This window comes from Oryza sativa, chromosome 1 (assembly GCF_034140825.1).
Source record: "Oryza sativa Japonica Group chromosome 1, ASM3414082v1".
Classification (NCBI taxonomy): Eukaryota; Viridiplantae; Streptophyta; class Magnoliopsida; order Poales; family Poaceae; genus Oryza; species Oryza sativa.
Window position 1 is genome coordinate 35,932,918 of NC_089035.1, and position 26,231 is coordinate 35,959,148.

The window sequence follows — 26,231 nt, forward strand, 5'->3', positions numbered from 1 at the left end:
TTGTTGTGGTATGTCCGCATCGCCCGGCCAAGTTCAGTTGGGGTTGGTAGTTTGGTTGGCTTTCGCCGCTAATCGCGCCGCACGCCGTAGGGACCGGGTTGTCAGTGAGACGGAAGACACCGTGAACGTCTCGTTGGGCCTAATGTCAGGCCGGCGGGGTGCAAACGGCTGTATTTCCGAGTGGGCTCGGCCCAAAACATGAGACATGTTTCTTGGTAGTGGGCTTCGTATTCTTTCACCACTCGGCCTAATTGTGGACATGGGCCGGCCCATAGAAATATAGAATTGTCATCTGAACAGCTGGATCTAGGGCTTGTTAAATTTGTTGCCCATATCAACAATACCAACTGTTGGTAATGCTAAATTTGGTACATTTTGGTAATACCAAATTTTATTAGTGTTGGCTTTATTTGGTTTGATACCTTTACCAAATTTTGGTAGATGTTTAAGAGAGGAAGCTTCTAGAAATACCAAATTTTGGTAAGGTAGCAATGGTTGAAGTGTGTTTAATATGGTAAGGTTGAAAGCAACAACAAACTGAATAGGCTCTTGGAAGTTTCGACTGATTCATCTCGTTGGAGAAAAAAGTTGGAATTGCAAATCTCTTCTCTACTATTTATAAACGTACTGTTTGGCAAGAGAATGGAGATGGGGAGTTTAGAGGAGGGAATTGGGGGAGGGATTGGTCATGAGAGTTACAATTTTACTCCTTGTCTCTTGTTTGGTAAGTAAGATGAAAAGTATAGGAAGTTCAGGTGGAATTAAATTTTAAGTGATGATATATGGTCGACATTTATCTTGTGTACTTAGAAAAGGAATTCCATCCCAATTATCTGCCCCTATCTAGATATTAAAAATGTGGGAGTTTGATCTTAAATTTTCCTTTCCGATAATCCCCATCCTTCGAACTCTCATTCCCTCCTAACAATTCCTCACAAGTCCACAACCAAACAGGCCAAAAGACCATTCATTCCATAAAAACCATCTACCCAAAAAGTTGATTTGGCAAAAAAACAAATCATTTAATGAACAACCCACTAGACCCAAATCATCCTACTAAACTAAATAAAAGAATCATTGCAGCGCGTGAAACTGTAACCGCTAGCGGTACTAAACAACCAAGGAATAAGTCTACACAGACCCCTAAACTATTGCAAGTCAACTATTTAATCCCCTCACTTTTTAAACAATGTATTCTACCCTCCTAAATTTTTCTATACCATGTACTTAACCCTTAAGACAGTGTAATCCCTATGAGGGAGGAATTGGAGGGATTTATTCTACATCTATTGTGATGTAAAATTATTTTCCATCAATCCCTTTCAAACCGTGCAAGACCTAAGATGGTTTTGCCACGGTGGTGTGTTGAGCTGGACCGTTTTGCTGTGTTGGAGCGGGCTAACGTGCGGGTCTTTAAAAGACAGACAAACCGTCTCTTCCCCTTTGCCAAGCTAGTTAGTTCTCTGTTCCTGGTTCGGCTCTCGCTCACTTCAGTGAACCAAGTGGCATGTACTTCATTGCACTTCACCCAAGAAAAAGTATATCCTCTCTTTTTTCTTAATTTTTCATTTATCAGTTCAATTCTATTACAGGTTCACTGTTGGTAGGAGGACTTTGCGACACGGCGTCTCCTCGCCGGGCTGCTTCCCCTCCTTCATCGTCAGCCTCCTCGTCGTCCTTGTCGTCGAGGACCGGGATGTCGCGGAGATAGATGCAGTAGTACGCACACAGCCATGTAAGTGCGCACAGGCCAATCACGTCGAGCGTGCCGAAGCCGATCAGGATCCTGGTGAGCACGCGGCTCACGGCGCCGTCGTCGTCTCCGTGCTCGTGCTCAGAGTCTCTCGTTCTTGGAGCCTTCACCAGGTACAGGTAGTTGTGCCGGTGGCCCCCGCCGATCACCTCCCGGGCCCCCGCCGTCATCTCGTAGCGCGAGCACGCGCCGCCGTGGTCGGCCACGGCCGCCAGCACGTAGAGCGCGGCGGCGCAGGAGCAGTCGCGCAGGCAGGAGTCCGCGCACTGCCGCATCGTCACGTTGGCCGTCGGCGGCGAGGCGGGCCTGATCGCCGTGGTGACGCCTTCCATCACCGCCATGTAGTGCCGGTCGGCGACGGTGGTCGCGTTGCAGGCACTGTGGCGGTGCGCCGCCGGCGCCGGATGGACACCGTAGGTGGAGAAGTCGTCGCATTCGCCGGCGGCGGAGCAGACCCCGCGGAGGCCGCAGGCGAGGGGAAGCTCGCAGAACCCGAGCGCCTCGTACGACGGCCCGAACTTCATGTCATGGCTGTCGTAGAAGTACATGCCCAGGTTGCCGTCTTCTCCGAGCGCCAAGAAGCTGACCTGCGCCTCGATCGCCGGCGAGATCTGCGCGACCGGTCGCCGTTGACGGTCCAGCAACCTCAGCCCCAGCACGTCCATCTCCGCAAATGCCACGCTCCGGTTATGGCGCGGAGTGAGCTCCCAGTATGTGTACCTCTTAATCCCAACGTTGAAGTTGGCAGTGATCGAGCGCTCTTTGAGCTCCAAGGAGAAGAACGCGGAGCCGATCATTGTCACCGGCGCGGTGAGGTAGGAGGGCACCCCGATGCGCTGGCCGCGTAGCAGTTTGTCGGCTGGTTTGTCGAAACTTTGCCATACATATTGGTTCTTGGCGTCCAGGAGACGGAGGTTGCCACTCCGGGTCAGACGCAGAACCTGTGCCGAAACATAAGGGGAACGTGAGTATCTCAGCTCTGACTTAAAAGGGTTTGTTTGTTTTGCTACCTTATCAGAATGTCGGGTAATGCTAAAACCTAGGAAAATTTTGGTAGTAAGTTAAAAATTTCTAGTTGACTTATCACTAACACATAAACGCAAAATAGGGATAACATTATAGTTATTAGAAGTCTATACAACTAAAACATATAGTGTTTTTTTTTTTGCCCGAGCACACGTCCCTGATCTGATGTGTTGTTTGGAAGAACTGACACCTATAATGCGAAAAAGGTGCTGGTTGTTAATAACAATCAACACATTTGAGTGTTGTCGGACATAGACGTTGGTTCTATTAACAATCAATACTTTTGAGTGGGCCCAGTGGTTATCACGTCAAAGTAACCGTTGGAGGTCACATTTTAGCATATTTTGGTAGCAAACCAAACATTGCCAAAAGTACTAATATTCAAAGTGACAATAACTTAGTATAGCACATTTTGGTTTCATTTCAAAATGACCCAATCACTTTAGAGGATAGAAAACGTAAAATCGGTTACTCTAGGTTGAACCAACAAAGCGTACGTGAAAAGAATTGCTAAGAATAGAGGACCTAGAAAGAGAGATGATCTTTCTTTAACGTATCGTCCTCTAACGTATATGGCTGACATATAGGCTCACTTGTTAGAGAACCGACATCAGCCACACGACATTAAAAAGCAATACGTTATAGAAAGTTCCTAGCAGGCTATAACTCAAAGGTGATCTCCCATGAAATAGGTTGACACTAATAAGTAACAAAATTGAGAGGCAATTAGTTGGGCAAAGAGTGCAAAAACATAAAACCACCAGAAATCTATACGCGCTTTACTTTCAATAGGGAGTCACACTTTATTGCATAAAAGATAACTATAATAACGGTAGCTTTACTTTGTTGCTTTATTTATTTTTGTCGTTTGTACTTATTTGTTGCCCTCTATGACTTACGTGTCGTTATTAATTAGGTTATCGATAAAAGTCGTTATTATGACGTTGATATCCGATCCATGCCTTTCGCGCGCTTTTTTAAAACACTCAAGGTAGCCCTTAAAATAAGCCCTTTTTTTCCTAAAAAAATGCTCAGAACCAAATCCTCATAGAAATGAACCTTTATATATAGACTATTTTTTATGGTATATAAGATCTAGTAGGTAGTTCTTGGAAAAATCGAGGATTGTCCACTTAACAGTCGCATGTCAGTATTTGGCATGTATACTAGTCCAGTCCTAGACATAAGGTTGCCAAATCCTCTATCCAATTATCCAAGAACAGGGAGGACAAATCATCAAATCCTCGGACAGATAACTCCATCATAATTCATATCAACCGACCCATATATATATCGGCATAACGCTGATGCACTAAGTCTAGCACTGTTCCATCTTCAACAACATTGTACGATTATATACCTTGATTGTTGGCTCGCTGGGCGTACCTCGCATCGCATATCTAGCTTACAATCCTATCGAGTTTGTAATAAGAGCAGAAACAATGGTAAAGATTGCAATAATCAAGCAGACAGAATGGTGAAAAGCAAACTAGGTAGATCCACAGGAGGAGTCATGCATGCATCACCTTTGCGCGTCGCCCTGCCGTGGCGGACGACCACCCGACGGTCCCGGCGGCGTCCGTCAGCCGCAGATCGCCGTCCACCGTGAGCTCGAGCCGGCAGAAGCCCCGCACCAAGAACCTCCCGCCGTCGTGGTCCGAGGCCCAGACCGTGACGTTGCCCAGGAGGACGACGAGGGAGCACATGGACAGCCCTTCCAGGCCTCCCGTGCCGGCCACGACGCTGATGGCGGCGGCGACGCCAGGCCGCAGCGGCGCGCCGTGCGACGCGTTGAGCACCGTGGTCGTCGTCACGGCGAGGTCGGCCGGCTGCTGGTAGTACAAAGGCACGGTGAAGTTTTTGCCGAGAGGGAAATCCGGCGACGCGATGGCGGCGCAGAGGAGGAGCGCAACCGGGAGCAGCACGGACAAGGTGCACCGGGGGGCCATGGCCATGGCCGTCGCGGTGGTTGGAGAATTCTAAATTCGTTTTTTCTTTTTTGGGGTTGAGTTGGAGAAGGAAAAGAGAAAATGGGTTCAATTTGGTTTGTTTTCTCTCGCAGATTTGCTCTGTATTTAGAGTGTGAAGACTCACGGTGGGGAATGGTATATGATTTAACTGTTGACATTAATCATTTTGGCAGGATTAGCGTTTATAAATGGTCACTAGGCTGTGAGAATTAATGGTATTACTGACAAGAAACAGTCAAATAGAACTACCTGAAATGAACCAAAGAAACAGTGTTACTATGCAATTGCTAAAGGAGCCATCCGTATGATAAAAAACTAACTTCTAAAGATAAACTTGGACAAGCATTGGTTCAAATTTATATCTATAAGTTATCCTTTTTGGGATAGAAGGTGTACAAGTATAAAAGTGGGAGTAATATACACCTGTTCCTCTGTAATTGATAAAGCTTGATGGAAGTTTAATAATTTTTAAAAATGGTTTATGTTAAAAAAGAGGGTTTATTTTTTTACGTGGAAGTGTGTTTTTTCTCCTTGTTTCTACATAAAGATTAAACTGTACTAAAGAATATCACATTTTAATGCACATATCCTCCTCATCAGCATTTATGCTTGCAGAGATTTGATCATTAATTGCCAGTTCATGGAGTGGACTAATTAAAGTGGAGTGGCGGCATTGCAGATTTGCAGTTGTCGCTTTGCGCTCCGCGCGCGACGAGAAAGAAACGTGACTTTTAGATCCTGCGTACCAACAAACACAAGAACGACGAAACAACTCAAATGTGTGTCAACTCGGCGCTAAAAGATTATCATTTCCATGGTACAAATATACCTTCTGTTCCTGTGCATATCAACTGCAAAGTTTAAGTTTAAGCTTATTTTAACTATACATCTACTAAATGTGTGTCAACTCGGCGCTAAGAGATTATCATTTCCATGGTACAAATATACCTTCTGTTCCTGTGCATATCAACTGCAAAGTTTAAGTTTAAGCTTATTTTAACTATACATCTACTAAATGTGTGTCAACTCGGCGCTAAAAGATTATCATTTCCATGGTACAAATATACCTTCTGTTCCTGTGCATATCAACTGCAAAGTTTAAGTTTAAGCTTATTTTAACTATACATCTACTTGACAATGGAGGTAGTTGACAGTAAAGTAATTTTTTTTAGGAATAGACAGTGAAGTAATGGTAAGTAGTTTTGTTTGATCCATCAGTCGGAGACCCAGTGTATTTGAGTTCTATACTTGTTACGTGCACAATTGTCACGACCTGGCCCTTAGTTCACGGGCTCATCATAGCCTACACCCCATGCTGGGCCTCATCATGAACCGCTGGAATGCCTTCCCTTCGCACCGGAGGCAGGCGTACAAACCCACAATTACAACAAAGCCAAAACGAGACCAAATCCTGGGCATTACCAACGCACCGAAATTACTACTCCCTCCGTCCTATAATATAAAAGATTTTTGGAGAGATGTGACACTTTCTAGGACTACGACCTATCCAAATTCGTAGTCCTAGAAAATATCATCGCTCTAAAATCCCTTATATTATGGGCTAGAGGAAGTAATAACTATATAAGAGAACTTTCCTTGAGATCAACAGAACCATAAAATATGCTGGAGAATAACAACGCACGAACAGGATTTAATATCCTGGACGAACACGATTTCATGCGTGTGCTCAATAATGAGAAGCCAAACATATCAAAATATGAGTCGCGAAGTAAAAACAAGGCAATGCGCAACTCATCATTTATGTACAGTAATAATGGTATACCATCTCTACTCGACTGAACAGTCAGCAGCCATGAAATGAACCAATGTAACCAAACATGTAAATGGGGCAAGGGAGATATACATGAAATGTACACCAAACTGAGTGATCAGAATTCCTAACGTTCACCACGGCACCACCAACCAATTAGAGAAACCTACTTCTTTCCACCAATCGTAGGTTGACCACCATTTGCACTACCCATGCTAGTGGGTACGCCCATCTTATTTCCACCACTGAGACCCTTCAAGTCAATCAAATCACTGAATAAATTGTCAGGTATGTAATAAGGTTTGCTTGCTGCCGCTGAAGAACCTGGCGGTTGTTGATTCCCATTCATTTGAGCTTGTGTTGCACTTAGTCCATTACTTGTAGTAGAACCATTCCATATCGGCAATGAGGCTGAAGGTGGCACATATGCCATTGAAGGGGAAGTATATGATGCTGAGGGAGCTGAATAGGTTGAGGAAACAGAACCAACAGGTGGGGGTTGTTCTTGGTAAGTAGCTGACTGGAAAGGATTAGAATTGACACTTGGAGGTGCAGCCCATGGTGGTGCTGGATAATATTGACCACTTTGTGCCCAAGGTGCAACATAGTTTCTGTTCTGTCGAATATATTCCTGATTTATTGGATGCGACTGGTGGTTTGAAGGATACTGTGGCACACCCGATGGGTTGTGCTGCCCATCAGTAACTGCAGGCTGCTGAGGTCCATTAGGACCCTGCGTTGAAGAATCTGTAGAAGCTTCATGTGTAGGACTGCACAAGGTGAGGCTTAAAAGGTCGATCATATCCTGCTCTTTTGTTTGAGGACTGCTACTGACAAGAGCTGGGTCAACAGGAACTAAAGCATTGCTTGCAACAGAAGATGAAGATTCTGAACTTTCCATATCAATGGGTACAAGGGCAAGGTCTCCAGTGCTAGATAATGAATCATCACTAGTCATCACAGACTTATTTTTTCTGCAGATGCACAATGAAGCATAAGTTAACTGTGCATGAAAATGAAGCTGCATGTTACAAGGCTACTTATAAATACCTTTGTGCTAGTCGAGTGAACTCATCCTCCTCCTCCTCCTCCTCCTCAAGAGTGCTGATAGGAGGTGCAGATGGCTTTTCTGCTGGATCCTCTTTAGGAGCCTCAACATTGTCTGCCGGAGGTGCTTCAACTGCTAAATGAGTACTGGAGGCCATAATGTCATATTTTGAAATAATATTTTGTAGCCGATCATTTATCTCCAAACCTTGCTTCAGTAACTGTTCATTCCTAAACAACAGATAAATGAATTCAGATATCATATCACATTTTGTGCAAACTTCTTTGCTCTGCCTATGAAATGCTATGAAGAGAAACAAAGGAGAACCCTGAAATCACTACATTACAAAATTCAAAATACAAGGGGCAGCAACAAATATTGATAACATTACCCTGTTGAGCTGACAAACTGCATGAGCTTTTGTTGGTTTGAGCGACATTGGCTCACAAGATCTGTGATAATTTCATCTTTGACAGCCTGGGTTAAAAAAAAAGGGAGGTTGTTCAAGTCAAGAGCTAGATCAAAATCTGCTGGCATTTAGTCCATATGGTCAAAAGTAACAGTTTTTAGGCAGGAACATTTTTCACTACCATGTGATCAGATGGATTCAAAGCATGCACCATATCACATAGTAGTTCTGTCACATTTCGAATGTTATTCAGGTCACCCAAACTGTAATAGAAAAAGAGAAAAAAATGTTACAAACATAAATTGAAGTAGTTGGGTGATAGCTGACCAAACCAAATGAATCCGATATGCCAAGAAAGCAACCTTAGTGTCTCAACATCGGAAGACATTATCTCATTCAGACTTCCTGCCTCATATCTGGGTGAACCATAGCTTTGAGAAGTATGTGTCGCCGGGGGTGTAAATATCGGTGGTGCATCTATAGGACGCCTTGGGAACACGGCACCTATCCTCTGAATTCAAAATTGACAAGTTGCAAATATGGTTAGATATTATAGGGATGTTTTCAAAGAAAAGAAATGAATATTTCAGCATAAACACGTGAGCCATGCATGTTGAACACATGAGTACATGACATGCCTCTTGTAATCATGATCGTTCCACATACCATGACGAAACAAGGCTTCTATACTTCTTAAGGAACAATCATGGAATTTGTTACATACCTTTACTTCAAGATACGCAAAGTGATATTGTGGGTATTTACTTCCAGGTCCACCAAATGCTTCTTGCCAGGAGTCCAAAAGTAATAATATTTTATCCCTTACTAACATATCATTCTGAAAGAAAATTACAAAAGAGAAAACATTCATAATTTTAGTAGGGGCATGTCCAGTAATTGCCTCATTGATGTGAATTGAACAACATGCAAATACCAAATGAGAATTGATATTCCAGGAAATAAATCTGATGTGTGTAAACATCAGGTGCTGAGAAAAAAGAAGATAAGGTGCACTGTCAACGATGATTCAACTTAACCACAAAATTAGTATAGGTGAAGAAATTGGTGTTAAGCTCAAATTTTCTTAGTGCACAGGTCAGGACTAATCGAATGCAAAGATTAATTCAGTAAAGGTAAATATGGGTTATTGTAAGTGTTACCACATAATATCAAACTATTCAGTAAAGGTAAATATGGGTTATTGTAAGTGCTACCACATAATATCAAACTTTAAGCAGGGCATTGAACAAGTAACCATGATATTAATGATAGGCTGGTGACATCAAGTGCCTTTGCAGGCTAGTTACCCTATTACTCTACTACAAACAACCAATCAGCGTTTATTATGAAAAATATCCTTCCACCCGTGAAGAAAATGGGTTTAACCATTTATATTATCCTGTTTTAATATATTAGCTCTCTACAGAATAACCATCCAATCGCATTAGAAGATTAGTTTGATTGCTAATTAGACAAACCGTAAAACCAGCCAAAAGAACAGGGGTTTCGTGTAACACACGAAACTCTAAATGTCTTATACCAAAAACACTAGCAGTATTCAGTGTCATCTCAAATTATGCAATGCCATTAAGAATGCATATGATTAAAAAAACAACTGAGAAAATCACCATGTGCACAAAATTAGGAATTCAGAAGAGCAAGTAATTAGTAGTGAGGAGGGGAGTAAAGGGACCTTCTTCTGGATGATTTTCACCATTTCTTGCAGAACATGTTGCTCAGCAACTTCAAGTTGAACATATTCACCACAATTCTTCATCATAGTCTCCAAGAGCTGCAACAAATTTCAAACTAAATACATCAGACAAACAACAACTTCAGATTGTTGGGTAAGAGAGTATTCAGGGAACTTTCTCCTTTACTTTTTTGTGAAATAAAATTTGTATTCTGTTCAAAGATGAAAAATTATGTAGCCAAGAAAACACTGCATCCATCATTACATAACAAAAGAACATACCGTCAAAGCATAGAACTGAACTTTTGGGTCTTTGTTCTGTAGTCGCTTCTTCACTGCCTTTACCACATCCTTTGTTTGCCTGATAAGAATTCACAAATATTAGCTTGTTAAGGAGATAATTACTTGGAGTAGAAAAATAAGCTAGTTTATTTCATACTATCGACCTATCTATGGCCCTATATGAGTTCCCTCACTCCAATTGCTTTCTTCAGATTAGAGTCAAAGCCATCCCCTTTGCAAGTGCAGGTAATTATCAAAAGAGCTCTCAGGTAGCCTGGGAGTTGGGAGAGGGCAAAATCCACGCACACGTTGAAGGCTAAGTTGAATGGCATCCTATTCACCACAAAAAGCATCGAATCGCGAAACCAGGGCCTTGAAACCATCTCGACTCTACTTCAAATATGCGTACACGGCCGTCTTACCCGAATACCAAAGTCGACCAAAATTTGCCCCAAACAATGAATCAACTAACTAATTTAACCCGTCGGAACACCCAATAGACCCTAATCGAATACCGAAATTTTTCCACTAAACATCCAATCTCACACGCAGGAAGCCGTACACCGAACAGGGCAAAATCGGGAGCAACGACGCGGCGGAGTTGAGGTGAGAGAGACAGCAGGTGATCACCAGACGTCGGCGTTGATGATGTCGCAGATTTCGAGGTTGACGGCCCAGTCGGGCCCCATGAGCAGGTGGCTTGTCGCCTTCTCCACCCGCGGCGCCGCCCGAGCGGGCGCGCCCGCCGCCGGCGCCACCACCGCCCCCGCCGGGTGCATCGCTGGGGAGGAAGAGCCTAGGGTTTGGACTCCCCCGAGGAGACGAGCGAATAAACTACTACTCGTAAACCGCTGAGTTTAGCGCGGGGGGGGGGGGGGGGGAGGTAGGGGTTAATCCGTGCTGTCCGTTTAGCGCCGCGGAAGCAGGCGTGCGGGATTAACAATTTGTCTCCGTCACGACGGGTGGTCCCAAGCGTGACGTGGCGTGTCACGACCTCACGGGCCAAGGATTGGGAGAGAGATTAATAGTACCACTCCGTATTAGGTTTTGGTCAACGAGTCCAGGAGTTTTTCTTCTTTCATTGGCTTGTTTTTCTCTGTTTTTCGTCAGATTCACAGACTCCAGCCTGAAGAAAACTAACAGTGCTGACAAATTTTCGTATTAATAATCGAAAAAGGTAAAAGGCACTGATCGATTGAGTAATTGTATAAAGAATACAATTTTATGTATGTGAAATAGAGGTTGAGAGTTATACATGACAACCAACTATACTTTTCAAAACTATTGTATAGGAAATACAATCATATATATAGGGAACAAACAAACAGTTGTATATCAAATCTAGTTTTAATTGTTGAATATTTATGAAATTAAAATCCGAACTTAAAATGCTTTTATATGTTCACAAGCAAACGAATTTAAAATCTGACTTAAATACAGATTTGTATTTCTAAAAGCGAACAAACATAAAAACCGACTCAAATACGGATGACGTACTAAAATACCGGCAAAAACATAATTTTTATAATAGTAGAGAGAAGAGATAGAGATAGAGATGTATGAAATTTGTATACCAAATTTAATTCTATTTTTACCTAATCCCAAGTAAAGTTACGTGAGACAATCCGCATTTTTATTTAAGTAATTTTTGATATGTCGTGATACGTGAGCTACAGAGAGTACCAGATTCTATATTAAAAAAAATCTTCCTTCCGACTATAAAATCACTCACCAATGATACTTTGGGAGCAAGTATGTATATTTGGCTGGAGTATAATATATTTTTATCCATAAATAGTGGTTAGCTCCGATATGATGCACTTTGCGAAGTACAAATTACCCTCGGTACTCTGTGGGCCTGCTTGGAAGGTATTTTGGGGCTGTGGTTTTTAAGCAAAGACACGTATCCCATCTAACGAAAACAATTTTAAGGAAAAACTTATATACTTCTAAAGCCAAAGTTAGAACGTGAAATAAAGCTAAATTAATTTTAAAATAAGGTTAAAAATATATTAGATACTGTTGAGCACAAATGAGCAGGCCAATGCTACTATTTGCATTATAATTTCAAAGGTCCCCAAGTACTTCTTTGTCCTAGAATATAAGAAGTTTTAGAATTGGATATGATTATTAAGAAAGTAGGTAGAAGTGAGTGATGGAGATTTGTTATTAGATGAGTTGTGAAGATAAGTGAAAAAAGTGAATGGTGGATATGGAAGAGAATGTTGGTAAGAAAATTGTTATATTTTAGGATAAAATCGTGAGACTAAAAGTTGTTAGTATATTTGGAGTGGTTGGATGGGAGGTTTCCACCTGGAGCCACTTGCTTGGGGTTTGGTACACCGTACATCTCGTCATGGGCGTCGTATAAACTACAGATGTTGCGTGCGTCCAACCACTTGTTGACAGCAGCAGATTCAAAAGATCGCTAATGATAATGAACAATTTTAGCAACGCAACATTATCAATTGCAATGCGAAAGTTCTTACGAGGCAGGACTCGGAATAGATGTATGGAGTCTGACCTTTCAAGTCGGAGTTGTTGCTTTTGGAGGACACTGATAGAGCTGTGACAGCTATTTGTCGGTCTATAAAAGTGCTTGCTGAATCTGATGGCTGAGCTTTAGGCCTTATGGGCCGTAATGCCGTAGCAGGCCAAGACTGCTTGAAAAGTTGAGATGGGCCTTTCTATACTTTCAGCCTCAGAACATGGACATAAGTCCGGCCTTGCATTCGCCTAAAATGCAATACTGTCAGCATGTCTCAAAAAAAAAAAAAACAGTCAGCATGTGGAACGTACTGCCGAGATTCAAACACGTGAATGAGTTGCATTAAGCAGATTTCACACTCCATAATTCAAGCAGGCAACTCTACTTTGATCCATTATTCATGTTCTTTCTTCTTGCCGATCTCCAACTCTCAATTCAATGGATCATATAGGTTTACCTTTTAACTGATGAGGGCCAACCGTTTTCTCTGAAGGCACTATTCCTTATTCTATATCACATTATACACGATAATGCATCTCCTGTAAAAGTATACAACAATGACTCGCCGCTAAATCCTTACAACACACAAGTATACATTGTTACGAGTCAATCCCTGCAAGTTTTTTTTCCTTTTTTTTAAAAAAAATGTAAAACAGAGGAACGCTACAGGGGCAGTAGCCTTGAATCTTGATGCTGTCGGACAGCAAACCAATATACCACATGCTACCTACCTGCGGCATGGCCTCCTTCCACCTTGCCGCTGATGGAGCTCATGACGTTGGAGGCGATGGCGATGCTGCTCGTGATCACGGCCAGAGCGATCATCGTCGCTGCCAATGCCTTGTCCTTCGTCTTTGCTATCCCATGAGCATCCCTGCAAAAAAATTGTAGCATTACATGACAACTGTAACCAAGCGTTAAGCGATGAGAATTGTATGATGCCATGGTGGTGATCTGATGGCGTGCCTGAGAACGATGGCGCCGGGGAAGATCAACGAGATGCAGACGGCGAATGTTGACCCGGAGTACTCGAAGAGCGTCCAGATGCTGGGGATGGCGATGGCGAGCGCGTAGAGCACCGCCATGAGCACGGCCGTGAGCGCCACGAACCGGCGCGTGTCCGTGGCCAGCGGCCGCCGCCCCGGGAACAGGAGCTCGTCGACGTTGACGCGGAGCGAGAAGTGGAGCAGCGGGAAGACGAGCACGAGGTGCAGCGCGTAGCTGAGGCGCGCCGCGTCGTTCAGCGCCTGCGGGACCCCGGCGCCGGAGCTGCGGTCGAAGTTGGCGAGCACGTCCGCCATGGTGGCGTCGCCGAAGAGGAGGAAGCCGAAGAACCCCACCGCCGCGTAGATGGCCGCGCAGAGCACGAGGGAGATGCGCACGGCCGCCTTCATGTCCGACGTCTTGCTTAGCTCCGTTCGGATCGGGTGCACTGCCAGATGCAAGGCAGATAATTCAGTCTCGAGAAAAAGATGGTGTAGTGTTAACAATGGCGCGATCGATGTGATACCGTTGAAGTGGAAGGTGAAGGCGACGACGACTATGGGGACGGCGGTGAAGAGCTCGAACGGAGAGGAGAGGCGCGAGAAATCCGGCAGCATCCGCGGCATCTTCGCTGTGCCGGTGAAGAGGGCGTACACCGCGATGCCCAGGCTGATGAACATGAACACCACTGCCAGTAGGATGGACACGGCTGATGTGAACTTCAGTGAATCTGCAATTAGTCACAGGTCACAGCAAATTAAAGGGTATGACTTCAGGGACTACGGTATTCAGGTATTTTTCAAATGTCGTAGCTCCTCCCAAATTCATAAGGCATTCTAACCTTGCAAAATTCATATACTACTATACGACACCGTCCAGTTTTGCCAAATCGTAGTGGAAATTGGTCCGGAAATGGGAATTTAGAATTCGACCAAATGACTGAAAATGCGGTTTAGTTTGGGGCACTGGATCTAGAGTCTGCTCGTCGGTCCTAATGAGAAACAACAATCATCGCGGGCTCCCTTACGTACCGACACGCTTCCGGAGCACAAGAGGGAGGAGGAGCACCGCGGCTGCCACCAGCACCGCCTCCCGCCCTGTCCACCATTGCTGCCCGAACCACTCCGTCAGCACCCCGTCGTGCACCTTCCCGTCGCTCGTCGTGCCGGACATCACGTCGCCTGCAGGAACACTCACACCAAAATCCCCGGAAATATCACTCGTCTGCACGCGGCGACCAGCGCTGCAGGTTCGCTGGGTGTACGGCTCGGGGGGAGATATGCTGTGGTGCGTTACCGATGATGATGAGGTACACGGTGAGGGTCCCGATGGCGTTGAAGGCGACGAAGACGTTGAGCAGCGCGGCCCCGGCGCGGCCGAACGCGTCGCCCATCAGCGCGGCGTACGACGACGGCCCGCGGGTGTACCGGAGCATGAAGTCCACGGCGGCGTTGGCCAGGAGCGCGACGCCGACCACGAGCGCCACCGTCGGCGCCACGCCGAGCACCCGCATGGCCGCCGGGATCGACATGATCCCGGCGCCCACGACGCTCGTCGACACGTTGAACACCGCGCCGAGCACCGACGCGGCTGCGGCTGGCGTCCCCGCTCCGGCGTAACGCTCTGGCAGCAGGGACGTTTCTGCTGCCCCGCTGTCGCCGGCGGCGGCGGCGGCGGCGGCGATGGAGGTCTTCTTGGACACCATGGTGTTGATACGTTAAGCGGGGAGCTAGACGAGAGTTTGGTGCGCGTTTCTTTGGAATCGGCGGCTCGAGAGCGTGGAAACGTGGCGCGGGAAAACGACAGGAGGGGCGATGAGTGTGCTTGTGATAAGAGCCTAGTCAGATGGGTGAACGGAGCTCAGCGACCAAATTATTGTGGCGTGGCGCTGCGAACTTCGAAGGACGATAGGGTTTTTAATTTAGTCCGGACTGGTGGGCGAGTGGCTGACAACTGGGCCAGCCTCGTGGTCCGCGTGCAACAATCCGACGAGGCAATGATATCCTTGTTTATGGGCACTATGGCAATATTGCACATTTGGTGCACATGGTTGAAAGGGATGTGTAAATGGGTCTCAGGGTCCACATGAGATCGAGGCCCAAGATAACGCTCTTTCGGCCTTCCGGACTCAACGGCAGATGGATGAAATAGAAACTATCTAGCTATCTTATTAAGGAGGTGTTTGATCCACGAACTAAACTTTAAGAGGGTGTTTAGATCTGGGAACTAAAAATCTCTGTCACATCAGATATTTGATACTAATTTAGTCTATTAAACATATACTACTTACAAAACTAATTACATAAATGAGTGCTAATTCGCGAGATAATTTTTTAAGCCTAATTAATCTATAATTAGCACATTATGGATTAATTAGGCTCAATAGATTCATCTCGCTAATTAATCTAGGGTTATGGAATGTATTTTGTCATTAGTCTACGTTTAATATTTCTAATTAGTATCTAAACATCGTATGTGACAGGGACTAAAAATATTTTAGCTCCATCCAAACAGCCCCAAGCTGATGGTTTTTACCACTAGCTGCTCGCGCCACACGTGGCACAGTAGCTTTTAAAATAAATCTCCAAGTTATTTATAAAAAATTTGAGAAAAATATATTATCCTATCTATCTATCTTACTAAAGCTGATGGTTTTTACTGCTAGTCGCTCGTGCCACAACCATGTGGCATAGTAATTTTTTAAATAAATCTCCAAGTTATTCATAAAAGGGATTAGCTAAAAAAAACTGTCGAGTGTTTTTTTAGGGGAAAATTTTCAAATCTAGCTACAGTATATAATTTCACTAGAACTATATACTATAATAATAATAACTTGTATATATGTATTAAAATAATATATAATAATAATAACTTGTATATATGTATTCAAATAATATATGCAACTTTATATATAATTTATATAGAGATAACAATATAGTTACAATGTAACTAGGGTGTAACTGGAGTATAACTAACTATAACTTGCAAACTTTTTAGAAAACTTTAATGAGATGAAGTGGCTACCACGCATAGCTAGTGGGATTGAGGTCCTAGGTTCGAACCCCATGCAGCACACAAATTTAGTTATCGCATGGATTTTTTACACGAACGTGCCAGCACTAATCTTGAGGCGAATCCGACAGACAAAAACAGTCAAAAATTCGACATTTTTTCCCCTCGTTTACTGTCGACAGTAAACTAGCAAATCCGTTCATAAAAAATCTAGAAAAAAGAGATTATCCTATTAGACCAAATCCAGAACCTTCCAAACCATTCTTCTCCTCCTTTCAATTAATCTTTCCATCAGAAAAATAGTAAAAGAGGATATCGATTGGTGGATGTTGTGTTCATCCAGCAAGAACATCATCATAAGTATATTCCTTCATGACCTAACTAATACTCTCTCCGTTTTTTTAATAGATGACACCGTTGACTTTTTTTTTCACATGTTTGACTATTCGTCTTATTCAAAAAATTTACATAATTATAATTTATTTTATCATGAGTTGTTTTATCAATCATAGTATTTTAAGTGTGATTTAATTACGTAATTTTTTGAATAAGACGAATGGTCAAACATGTGAGAAAAAGTCAACGGCGTCATCTATTAAAAAACGGAGGTAGTACGATGATAAGTATATTCCTTCATGACCTAACTAATACGTATATCTTCTGAATTTCATGAATTTGATGAAAAACTATGAATTTTTTTTAAAAAAGACGTTGATGGAAAATATGATGTTTTTCATTTTCATAAGTGCAAGACTCTGCTACAACGATTGTTGATAGAAGAATATCCTTTCAAATATAGGGCTAAACTTTCAAACGCGGTTGTAGTATAATTGTAGTGTATCTATAATATAGTTATTTATATGTAACTCACATTTGCTATTCGTGACGTGAATCTGATGGCTGACAAATCGATCGTTAAAAAAAACACGTCAACAATTTTTGGCTAATACTACCTCCGTCCCAGAATACTTGTCTCTTTAGGATTTAAATTTTGTCCCAAAATACTGGTCACTATGGAGTACTAAGTTGTCCCATCAATCACTTTCTATTCAAAAGTTTTCCCTTTTTACCCTCAATAATCATTTCACTTACCACCATACATTATTTAATAAGGGGTATTATAGTTTTTTATTAAATCTTAATCTATCCTAAACAACCTAGAATGACAACTATTGTAGGACGGAGGGAGTAATATATTATGTCTTTCATGCATTCTAAAAGTAACTCTAACTAGCGCACACTGGCTAAATAGTTGACACGTCAACGTGGGTGTCATATTTTCTACTATAAAGATAAAGTTAGAGCATGTAAAATGAGAGAGCCATTAGCACATAGTTACTTGACTTTTAATTATTATAAATTTAAAAATAGGTTTATTTAATTTTTTTAATTAAATAACTTCTACATAAATTTTTTTCACAAAATATACCATTTGGTCAATTTTTTTAAATAAAATATACCGTTTAGTCATGGTAATGGAAATCGAGGAAAAATCACCACCATTATGTGCTGTTTCCGTAGTTCGACAAATTGGATTTTTGTTAAAGCGTTTAGAGGACTCAATCGGTAGCTGAGATAAACCCTGTGCACGAGCGCAATCCGACGTCCACAATGAGCCACTCCATCTCCATGTCCCAAATAATTCGGGTGGCTCAACTACTCGTGTCGAACACCGCTCGAGAACTCAAATTTACAACTCAGCACTAGCTTAATTACTTTCTATGTCATAAGTTTTTGGCTTTATAAAAAAATATATAGTAGCATCTTTAACATTAAACAAATATATTATCAAAATATATTCAATAACACTAATTTGATGTTTTAGATATTGTCAAATTTGTTCTATAGATTTTATTAAACTTAATAAAGTTTGAATAAAAATATTCTTAGTTTAGTATGAAACGGATGAAGTACGTTTAGAGTAGCAATTAAACTAATCAAGCTATTTTAGAGTAGCAATTAATAAATACTAATTAAGTGCATCAGGTTGTATTCGAGAGCAACTCACCGACGCGGCGGCGGAGCACGAGCGGGAGCAGAACGACGATGGCCGTGACCAGTATGACGAGCTCCCTCGCCGTCCACCACTGCGCTCCGAACAGCTCCTGCAGAACACCGGCGTGCTCGTCTCCTGCTCCTGCGCTCCCAGACAGCACATCCCCTGCGACGGCGACCAAGATGCTCGACGCGGTTAATTCAATATTTTCTCCCCGCATGCAATTCGGATGTATCCCAGAGCTGCAGAGCAGCGCGTCCTCGACGGCGTGGGCTCACCGATGATGATGAGGTAGACGACGAGGGTGCCCGTGGTGGTGAAGGCGATGCAGACATTGAGCGCCTTGGCGCCGGCGCGGCCGAACGCGTCGCCCATGATCCCGGCGTACGACGGCGGGCCGCTGTCCCAGCCCGTGTACCGCAGCATGAATTCCACGGAGGCGTCGGACAGCGCGGCGACGGTGGCGATGAGGAGGAGCGCGGGGAGCACACCGAGCACCCGCATTGCCGCCGGGATTGACATGATTCCGGCGCCGATGATGCTCGTCGACACGTTGAACACCGCGCCGGAGACCGACGCCCCATGCCCGCCGCCAGAGAACTCCGGCAGCAGCGGCTCCTCCACCTCGCCGGCGGCGGCGCCGGTGCACTTGCCCGTGCTCGCCGGCGGCGTCATTTTCGGTGGGGATTTCAGGCGTGTGGATGGCGCTCGTTGGCACCACCTAAATTAGTACCACTTGAACCTATGCTTCCTTAATCCGGTGAAAATTACGCCCATATCCTTACGCGCTAATGATGATCGCTGTAGAAGCAGCAGCTGGTAACGGGGCCTAATATGGTAATTCCGCGTGGGAGGCGTACTACGCGACAGAAAGGACTGATGTGATTACAGAGCGGAGAGAGGAAGCTAGTGTTTCAGGTGCTGTACTTGGACGGGAACACGGCCCCGATTCCTGATTTTGCGATGATACAATGAAGCGGGACCCTTTTTAGCAGCGGCGTGCTGATTTGCTATGCCCAACGATTGGCCAGTCGGCCAGCCTAACGGATCCATACCACTGGCTTGCTTGCTGGAATCTAGCAACATGACAGGCGCCGGACACAATATCCGCCGTTGAATCCATGGATCCATGGGGTCGACGTAGATGTTTGCTTTTCCTTTCTAAACTCTCCAAAGTGAGAAGACAAACTTATTTTTTTTACACCGAGATGACAAACCTGGTAAATCTACCGCATCCCTTTCTCCACAAACTACGCACCCCCTTTCTCCACAAACTACAGCATGGACGAACAATTTGCCTACTGAGGGCCCCTTTGATTTGGAAAAAAAAATATAGCAATTTTAGAGGATTTTAATCCTATAGAAAAATTTTCTATGAAGTCCTTTGAAACAAATGATTGAATTCTATCCAATCCTTTGAAATTCCTATGGAATGGATAATCCTATAGAGATTTTAGAGGAAATTTAGCAAGAGTTTTAACCTCTTGCTAACTTTCCTTTGAGTCTATCTCTCTCATCCAATTCCTGTGTTTTTCCTGTGGTTCAATCAAACGGTAATTCCTGTGTTTGCAATCCTCTGTTTTATACTTACATTCCTATCAAAATCATACGTTTTTCTTATTCCTACGTTTTCTCAATCCTATGATTAAAGGGGCCCTAAGTGGGTCAATTAAGACCAATTGGGCTTTACAATTCGGCAAGAGAACAAGCCTGAGAGTTCGCCTGCTTGGGCCTTTATTTAGGCTGAGTGGTTTACATGGAGTTGGGCCTACTTCTAGACCCATGGTAAACTAATCTACCCCTGGAAAGTAGTACTACTACTAGTGAAAACCTTTCCGTCTTCCTCCCGTTCGCCTCTCCTTTGCGGTTTGGCTCTCCACTGGGGAAACCCTCGAGGCCGCAAGTCCGACGCCACGTCGCCTCGTCGGCCGACGAGATCCGCGGCCGGCGGAGTATATTGTTGGAGAGCAGAGCTGCGGGGCTGCGCGTGCCTTCAGGCCAAACCCTCTCTAGTCTTTCTCCGTTTCTTCCATCTCCGTCAACCTACCGGCGTATTCGGAAGGTTTCTTTTTTCTCCTTTTTTTTTGTTGAAAAAATCCACGGAACCTATCGTCATGGAGAGACACTGCCGGCTGCCCTCTCCCCACCGTGGTCAATCCCGTTGTGCTGCACTGCTGCTTGCCCGCCTCTCGCGGAGGCTTCAAAGAGACCCAGCGAGGACGACGACCTGGTTTGAGAATTCAACGCTCGCCGCCTTCATCTGACCAAGGAAAACCGCTTGATTTATGATTTATTGATGGCATCGCGTATACACGAGTACACTGACATGCCTCCAAGCTTGACTGCTTTGGTACTCTATGGATCCCGGGGCACAGGCGCACAGCATAACATCAATTCAGATTTCTGATGTGTGAACTGTGATCCCTGCTTGCTTTGTTCGTGCACACGACTTCGATGCAGCTCAACTTCGTGCACACGACTTCGATGCAGCTCTGCTACAACTTGGGAAGATGACAAGGCTGTATTTAGTTGGCGCCCAAGTCAAATGTCCTGGCAAGCGAAAGTCGTGAGATTTTAAAGAATCGAAGTGCAGTTTAGCAGACTGCTACTTTCCCCTACCTCAAGAGTTCTCCACATCTCCAGTTCTTCAGAAGTTTGAGCCTGTTTGGAGGAATTGAGCTGCTTTTCGCCCGATTGACTTGTCCTGTACATCTGTGAGGTATGTTCACTTGTGACTTATTATGTCTTCGGTCCCAGTTCATGCATAACCCTGTTCTTTGGCTTTGGGGGATAAATTTGTGACTGTTGGATTTGGCGATTTGGGGGCGAATTCTTAAGTTATGTGTGCCTTCTGCTTTTTAGGCTGAAGAAGAAATACCTGTTTGTTCAGAGTTTCAGTTAAACAGAGAAAAATGGTTCAGAATTTTCCTGAAGACGACATGGCAGGCACACCTTACTCTGATCAAACCTCACCAATTTTGACTGAATATCATATCACAGTTCCTGCTCTTCATGATGGATCAATGCAAGGATCTGTTCATCACGAGAGGAGACTCCTGGATTGCCTCAGAGCCACTCCCTCGGTGGAGTGGCTAAAGAATATCAACCTCTGTTCTCCACTGACGAATTTCCGGCTGCCATCTACCGGCGTCCGCCGGTACCTCCATGTCGAGGTTCACTTCGTCAGAAGAATCAACTGGAGCTCGGTGTTCAGCTTCTGCAAGAACTGGCTCAAGCACCCTCTGAACATTGCTCTCCTGGCATGGCTGCTCTGCGTCGCTGCAGCTGGTGGCATGTTGATCCTGCTCCTGCTAGGATTGCTGAACAGGGCCTTCCCTTCCAAGCCATTGAGGCATCACTGGATAGAGATCGACAACCAGATCCTTAACGCGCTCTTCACGCTCATGAGCATATACCAGCATCCCAGCCTGATCCACCACCTCGTTCTTCTCTGCCGATGGCGGCCGGAGGACGCCGCGGAGCTCCGGAAGGTGTACTGCAAGAATGGCGACCGCCGTCCCGGCGAACGGGCGCACATGTCCGTCGTGGTGGCTCTCCTCCATGTCACTTGCATTTCTCAGTACGTGGTTTGCAACCTCTACTGGGCTTACCGCAGCAGATCGCGATCCGAATTCGCCGACAATTTCTTCTTCGTCCTCGGCGTCGTCGCGCCCGTCGTCGCCGGAGCGTACACGGTGTACAGCCCTCTAGGCAGGGACACAGACGACGATGCCTCCGGCGAGGAAGCCAAGCAGCAGCAGCAGCACATGATCGAAGCCGAGCTGCCCGGAACGAGAACGGTGGTCGTCGACCCCGTGTGGGCGGGCGGCCTCCTCGACTGCGGCGAGGACCCCGCGGCGTGCTGCCTCTCGTCGCTGTGCACCTTCTGCGTGTTCGGCTGGAACATGGAGCGGCTCGGGTTCGGCAACATGTACGTCCACACCGCCATGTTCCTGCTGCTCTGCGTCGCGCCCTTCTGGGTATTCAACATCACGGCGCTCCACATCCACGACTACGACCTGAGCGACGCCGTGGGCGCCGCGGGGATCGCGCTGTGCTTCCTCGGCCTGCTGTACGGCGGGTTCTGGAGGGTCCAGATGCGGAAGAGGTTCGCGCTGCCGGGGAGCCGGTGGTGCTGCGGCTCGGCGTCGCTGACGGACTACGCGCGGTGGCTCTTCTGCTGGCCGTGCGCGCTCGCGCAGGAGGTGCGCACGGGGAACCTGTACGACGTCGAGGACGGCGGCGGCGTCTTCTACGAGAAGGCGATGGACGGCGGCGATGTGGAGGGCGGCGCGGCATCGACGGCTGCGACGGGAGTAGTGCCGGTATCGGTGGGTGGAGGAGAGGGGGATGGCGTTGTCGGTGACATAAAACTCGGTATGGACGGTGAGATGATCCCACCCGCGCAGGCAGTGATGGAGACCAGTGGCGATACGCAAGGCAGTGGTGCAGACGTTGCGGCAAATGGTGACAACGAGCTCAGTAGCTAAACCCAAGGGTGATTATCTGATTGATGTTATGGTGTGCAGAAGCTGCGGGGGAATCAATCTTGTTTTTTGGGGATTGGCACCATCTTTCCAGCATTGTGCTCTTGCTTTGTCATGTTCTGCTCAGCTACTGTTTTCGTGTGGCAAGGTTTAGGGCAGGTACCATAGCAGAATATAAACCAACTATAAATATATTTTAAAGAGATAAAAGAGGAAATAAAAGAGCAGCAGGCTACAGATCTGTAGCCAGTTACAGCACGAAGATATTAATACTTCCTCCGTCCCATAATATAAGGGATTTTGAGTTTTTTCTTACACTGTTTGACCACTCATCTTATTAATTTTTTTTGGAATTATTATTTATTTATTTTACTTATTTTATTATCCAAAGTACTTTAAACACAACTTTTTGTTTTTTATATTTGCACAAATTTTTTTTTGAATAAGACGAGTGATCAAACAATGCAAATAAAAATTCAAAATCCCATATATTATGGGATGGAGGGAGTAGTATAGTAAGACCATTCCTAACCCAAGACATTAGACATAGTTTCCATAAACTCCACATCATCAAGAAACTAGTATTAGGCACCACTCTTCCAATATAAACACCACTATTACATACTTAAATTTAATGTGACTTATCTCACATGATGTCTTGAATGTGGGGCCGGCTAATGGGCGGGTGACCGCCCTAGGCGATCACCCCCCTATCTCCCCTATACACTTCTCTCTTCCTTCATCCTCTCCTTCTCTTCCTACTACACCATAAATTTTAAAAAAATAAAAAACACAAAGTTAAAAAAATTATGTATAGAAATACTATATATAAAAATTTTGAATTCAAATTCAAATTTAAAACAGGTATGTAAACTTTTGACTTATAAACTTTGGGTCTATAAACTAATATTTGAATTCAAATTCAAATTTGAATCAGGTATGTAAACTTTTGACTTATAAACTTTGGGTCCATAAACTTTAGGTGTATAAAATTTAGATGTATAGAAATACTATATATAAAAAATATTTTGAATTCAGAATCAGATATATAATCTTTTGATTTATAAACTTTTGATCTCTAAACTTTATATGTGTAAACTTTAAGTGTATAAATTTACTATAATATGAAAGTAATGCGGTGCCAAAAAAAGAAACCACGTGGAGAAGAGGGGGCGTGCTAGGAGCGATCGATCGCCCCTTAGCAATCCCGTTTGGATGTTGGGTAGAAACCATGTCGAGACATGGTTTCCTTCTTTTTCCTCATTTATTCACTTGCCACATTATTTTTCATTTTAGGTTGCAGCTTATTTGATGCTATGGACACCATCCTAGTTATTGGGTTGGGAATGACCTAAGTAACTATTGTATGAATTAGCTATTAAATTAGCTATAGATAATTTGGAGTTAGTAGTTATGGTTGGCTATACTAAACTTGCTAGTAGGGAATAATCTGTGCACACCAGACTCTCGTGACAAGGTTCAGTAAATTCAGAGGGAATTAGTTGGAGCCAGTTCAAAAGGAGATTCTTATGTGGACCATAGTGGCCTTCGGCAATATGGATTAGTAGTTTAGTACTGTACTACTCCTTTTCGAGTGTGAAATGTATAGGTAAAGGAGAATGAATAGATGCTGTAGTTGTATGTGCTTTAATTTTCACGGTGGAGAACAAAAGTTGCGCTTGCTTGCAGAAAAGAGAAAGGCACGGTCGTAGATTATTTAAGCTTCAGAACAGAGAGACAAACAGACATCTACACTTCGAAGCTGTGTAAACCTGTGAGAGTCAATCTCTCTCTACTTTCCAAACATGGCTGTAAGCTCTACTCTGTTCTTCTGTTTATGCAACAGTACTGTATAATTTTAAGCTCTACTCTGTTCTTCTGTTTATGCAACAGTACTGTATAATTTTATCTGTAGTACTGTACATCTACTAATTGATCACGCATATGCTTCTCAACAACGGGTCTGAATTTTTTTTGTTTTGTTGCGACAGGTGGTGGAGTTGAAGGTTGGGATGCACTGCGACAGGTGCATCAAGGCGATCAAGAAGGCAATAAAAACGATCGATGGTAAGCATTCGTTCCACTGAATCTGTCATTTTTATACGCTACAAAACATGTACTTGTATGGTTGCATGATCAACCGTGCTTCTTCTGTAAAAATTAACAGATATGGAGAGTTATCAGCTAGAGACAGAGATAAACAAGGTCACCGTGACAGGAAATGTTACCCCAGATGAAGTCGTCAAGGCTCTGCAGAAGATTGGGAAGACGGCAACTAACTGGGGTGAAGACTGAAGTGTTCATCTTTAGCTAGTAGTATATATCAGCTGATGACTTGATGTCCTTAGTCCTTAGTCCTTTCTATGGTTACTTTGAGCTGTTTATACTGCAGATATACAGTAGTACTAAGGAACATAAAGTGGGTAAACTCGGCATTGCTTACTCTCCCTCAGTAGTTGATTAATGCAATGGATTATGCGTTGCCCTGTTGGATTACCTTACCTCCTTTGATGTGTACCTGATTTGTTTGCAAAATCTTCCGGATGATGAGACAAACTTTTCTACGTTTTCATGGAGGATATGCATGATATGTCTTTATTCAGAACAAAATTATCCATCCTTTCCTTCAAAATCTGAATCAGCTTTCGCTTGCACTCCTATAGACCATCTTCTCGAAAAAAGAAAAAGAAAAACCCTGTCAATGGTTGGATTTTGTTCTTCCAAAAGGATAAAAAATGTTGGAGCTTGGGGGCCTGAAATCATGTTTTTCTCTTCTGCTGCTGCTTGCAGTTCATAAAGGCTGCAAAATTGGTTCTTCTTTTGCTTCCAACCAATTCGTACCTGTGAATGTTACAGTGTTTAGGCATTGTTTATGGAACAGACAGAAATCCGATGCAACACACGAAGTTATGTGAGATTTGTTTAACTCCAATACATATCCTAAATTGGGATTCAAAGCGTGTCAGTTAGTTTGATCCTGCAACTAACAAGAATGATAGAAATAATCAAACTAATCAACCGATATTGCTATAGTGTGGTAGATGTAGGTCCAATGGTTAAAGTATACATCGGCTGGATATCCGATGCAGGTAGATTCGCATGTATATCGGCTAACCAACTGATACATCTAATACCTGAAGCTCATAATAATGATAACTTATCGGTTAAAACCCTGATGAAACGTTGCATCATATTGACTTAGTAGATCAAACTTATTAGCAGCAATTTAATAGATCAAACCTAACCGAGACAATATAAGATTGAAGATAAAAAGAAAAACATATTTAGCTGATAGATCTACACAACCGTGAT

At 44.0% G+C, this 26,231-nt stretch overlaps 5 protein-coding genes and 1 long non-coding RNA gene across 10 annotated transcripts; 2 read left to right on the forward strand and 4 right to left on the reverse strand.

The window, feature by feature from the left end:
- Positions 1-1,523: 1,523 nt before the first annotated feature.
- On the reverse strand, positions 1,524-4,821 carry LOC107275443 (EP1-like glycoprotein 3). The gene is made up of 2 exons (XM_015784185.3): positions 4,306-4,821; positions 1,524-2,694 (listed from the first exon to the last, which is right to left on the reverse strand). Exons 1-2 carry the CDS (start codon positions 4,732-4,734, stop codon positions 1,573-1,575), a joined length of 1,551 nt encoding a protein of 516 aa, XP_015639671.1. The 5' UTR covers positions 4,735-4,821; the 3' UTR covers positions 1,524-1,572.
- A 1,549-nt stretch (positions 4,822-6,370) lies between these two features.
- Positions 6,371-12,774, reverse strand: LOC4327586 (TOM1-like protein 6). 2 transcript variants are annotated; one of them, XM_066305044.1, is made up of 9 exons: positions 12,477-12,774; positions 9,953-10,031; positions 9,671-9,769; positions 8,702-8,815; positions 8,340-8,488; positions 8,159-8,240; positions 7,960-8,045; positions 7,571-7,798; positions 6,371-7,494 (listed from the first exon to the last, which is right to left on the reverse strand). In XM_066305044.1, the coding sequence occupies exons 3-9, from the start codon at positions 9,755-9,757 to the stop codon at positions 6,687-6,689; spliced, it is 1,554 nt and encodes a 517-aa protein (XP_066161141.1). In that variant the 5' UTR covers positions 9,758-9,769; positions 9,953-10,031; positions 12,477-12,774; the 3' UTR covers positions 6,371-6,686. The 2 variants fall into 2 exon arrangements, with proteins under 2 accessions (XP_066161141.1, XP_015622433.1); XM_015766947.3 differs by lacking the exon at positions 12,477-12,774 and adding an exon at positions 10,583-10,816.
- A 147-nt stretch (positions 12,775-12,921) lies between these two features.
- On the reverse strand, positions 12,922-19,131 carry LOC4327515 (amino acid transporter AVT6C). 4 transcript variants are annotated; one of them, XM_066305041.1, is made up of 7 exons: positions 18,711-19,131; positions 18,445-18,597; positions 14,721-15,261; positions 14,456-14,605; positions 13,951-14,154; positions 13,407-13,872; positions 12,922-13,314 (listed from the first exon to the last, which is right to left on the reverse strand). In XM_066305041.1, the coding sequence occupies exons 1-7, from the start codon at positions 19,105-19,107 to the stop codon at positions 13,168-13,170; spliced, it is 2,058 nt and encodes a 685-aa protein (XP_066161138.1). In that variant the 5' UTR covers positions 19,108-19,131; the 3' UTR covers positions 12,922-13,167. The 4 variants fall into 4 exon arrangements, with proteins under 4 accessions (XP_066161138.1, XP_025877986.1, XP_015626639.1 ...); XM_026022201.2 differs by lacking the exons at positions 14,721-15,261; positions 18,445-18,597; XM_015771153.3 differs by lacking the exons at positions 14,456-14,605; positions 14,721-15,261.
- An 867-nt stretch (positions 19,132-19,998) lies between these two features.
- Positions 19,999-21,310, reverse strand: LOC112937451 (uncharacterized). Its single transcript, XR_003240075.2, has 2 exons — positions 21,052-21,310; positions 19,999-20,982 (listed from the first exon to the last, which is right to left on the reverse strand). It is a non-coding gene; the product is annotated as an uncharacterized lncRNA (long non-coding RNA).
- Positions 21,037-23,015, forward strand: LOC4327516 (uncharacterized). Its single transcript, XM_015765895.2, has 2 exons — positions 21,037-21,151; positions 21,295-23,015. The coding sequence occupies exon 2, from the start codon at positions 21,345-21,347 to the stop codon at positions 22,920-22,922; it is 1,578 nt and encodes a 525-aa protein (XP_015621381.1). The 5' UTR covers positions 21,037-21,151; positions 21,295-21,344; the 3' UTR covers positions 22,923-23,015.
- Positions 23,016-24,666: 1,651 nt separating this feature from the next.
- LOC4327517 (copper transport protein ATX1) lies at positions 24,667-25,415 on the forward strand. Its single transcript, XM_015778855.3, has 3 exons — positions 24,667-24,730; positions 24,911-24,986; positions 25,087-25,415. Exons 1-3 carry the CDS (start codon positions 24,725-24,727, stop codon positions 25,212-25,214), a joined length of 210 nt encoding a protein of 69 aa, XP_015634341.1. The 5' UTR covers positions 24,667-24,724; the 3' UTR covers positions 25,215-25,415.
- The last annotated feature ends 816 nt before the right edge of the window (positions 25,416-26,231 follow it).

What these genes read in the sequence shown, in the direction of transcription:
- LOC4327516 (XM_015765895.2), top strand. Translation starts at nt 21,345, where the DNA reads ATGGTTCAGAATTTTCCTGAAGACGACATGGCAGGCACACCTTACTCT.
- LOC4327586 (XM_015766947.3), bottom strand. Translation starts at nt 10,731, where the DNA reads ATGCACCCGGCGGGGGCGGTGGTGGCGCCGGCGGCGGGCGCGCCCGCT. An exon ending in TGAAAATCATCCAGAAGAAG is followed by an intron (nt 8,816 to 9,670) that starts GTCCCTTTACTC and finishes ATTTTCTTTCAG; the next exon opens with AATGATATGTTAGTAAGGGA. An exon ending in TTGCGTATCTTGAAGTAAAG is followed by an intron (nt 8,489 to 8,701) that starts GTATGTAACAAA and finishes TTTTGAATTCAG; the next exon opens with AGGATAGGTGCCGTGTTCCC.
- LOC4327517 (XM_015778855.3), top strand. An exon ending in GGCAATAAAAACGATCGATG is followed by an intron (nt 24,987 to 25,086) that starts GTAAGCATTCGT and finishes AAAAATTAACAG; the next exon opens with ATATGGAGAGTTATCAGCTA.
- LOC4327515 (XM_066305041.1), bottom strand. Translation starts at nt 19,107, where the DNA reads ATGACGCCGCCGGCGAGCACGGGCAAGTGCACCGGCGCCGCCGCCGGC. An exon ending in CGTGTACCTCATCATCATCG is followed by an intron (nt 14,606 to 14,720) that starts GTAACGCACCAC and finishes GTGTTCCTGCAG; the next exon opens with GCGACGTGATGTCCGGCACG. An exon ending in CTTCACCTTCCACTTCAACG is followed by an intron (nt 13,873 to 13,950) that starts GTATCACATCGA and finishes TGCATCTGGCAG; the next exon opens with TGCACCCGATCCGAACGGAG.
- LOC107275443 (XM_015784185.3), bottom strand. Translation starts at nt 4,734, where the DNA reads ATGGCCATGGCCCCCCGGTGCACCTTGTCCGTGCTGCTCCCGGTTGCG. An exon ending in CGGCAGGGCGACGCGCAAAG is followed by an intron (nt 2,695 to 4,305) that starts GTGATGCATGCA and finishes GTTTCGGCACAG; the next exon opens with GTTCTGCGTCTGACCCGGAG.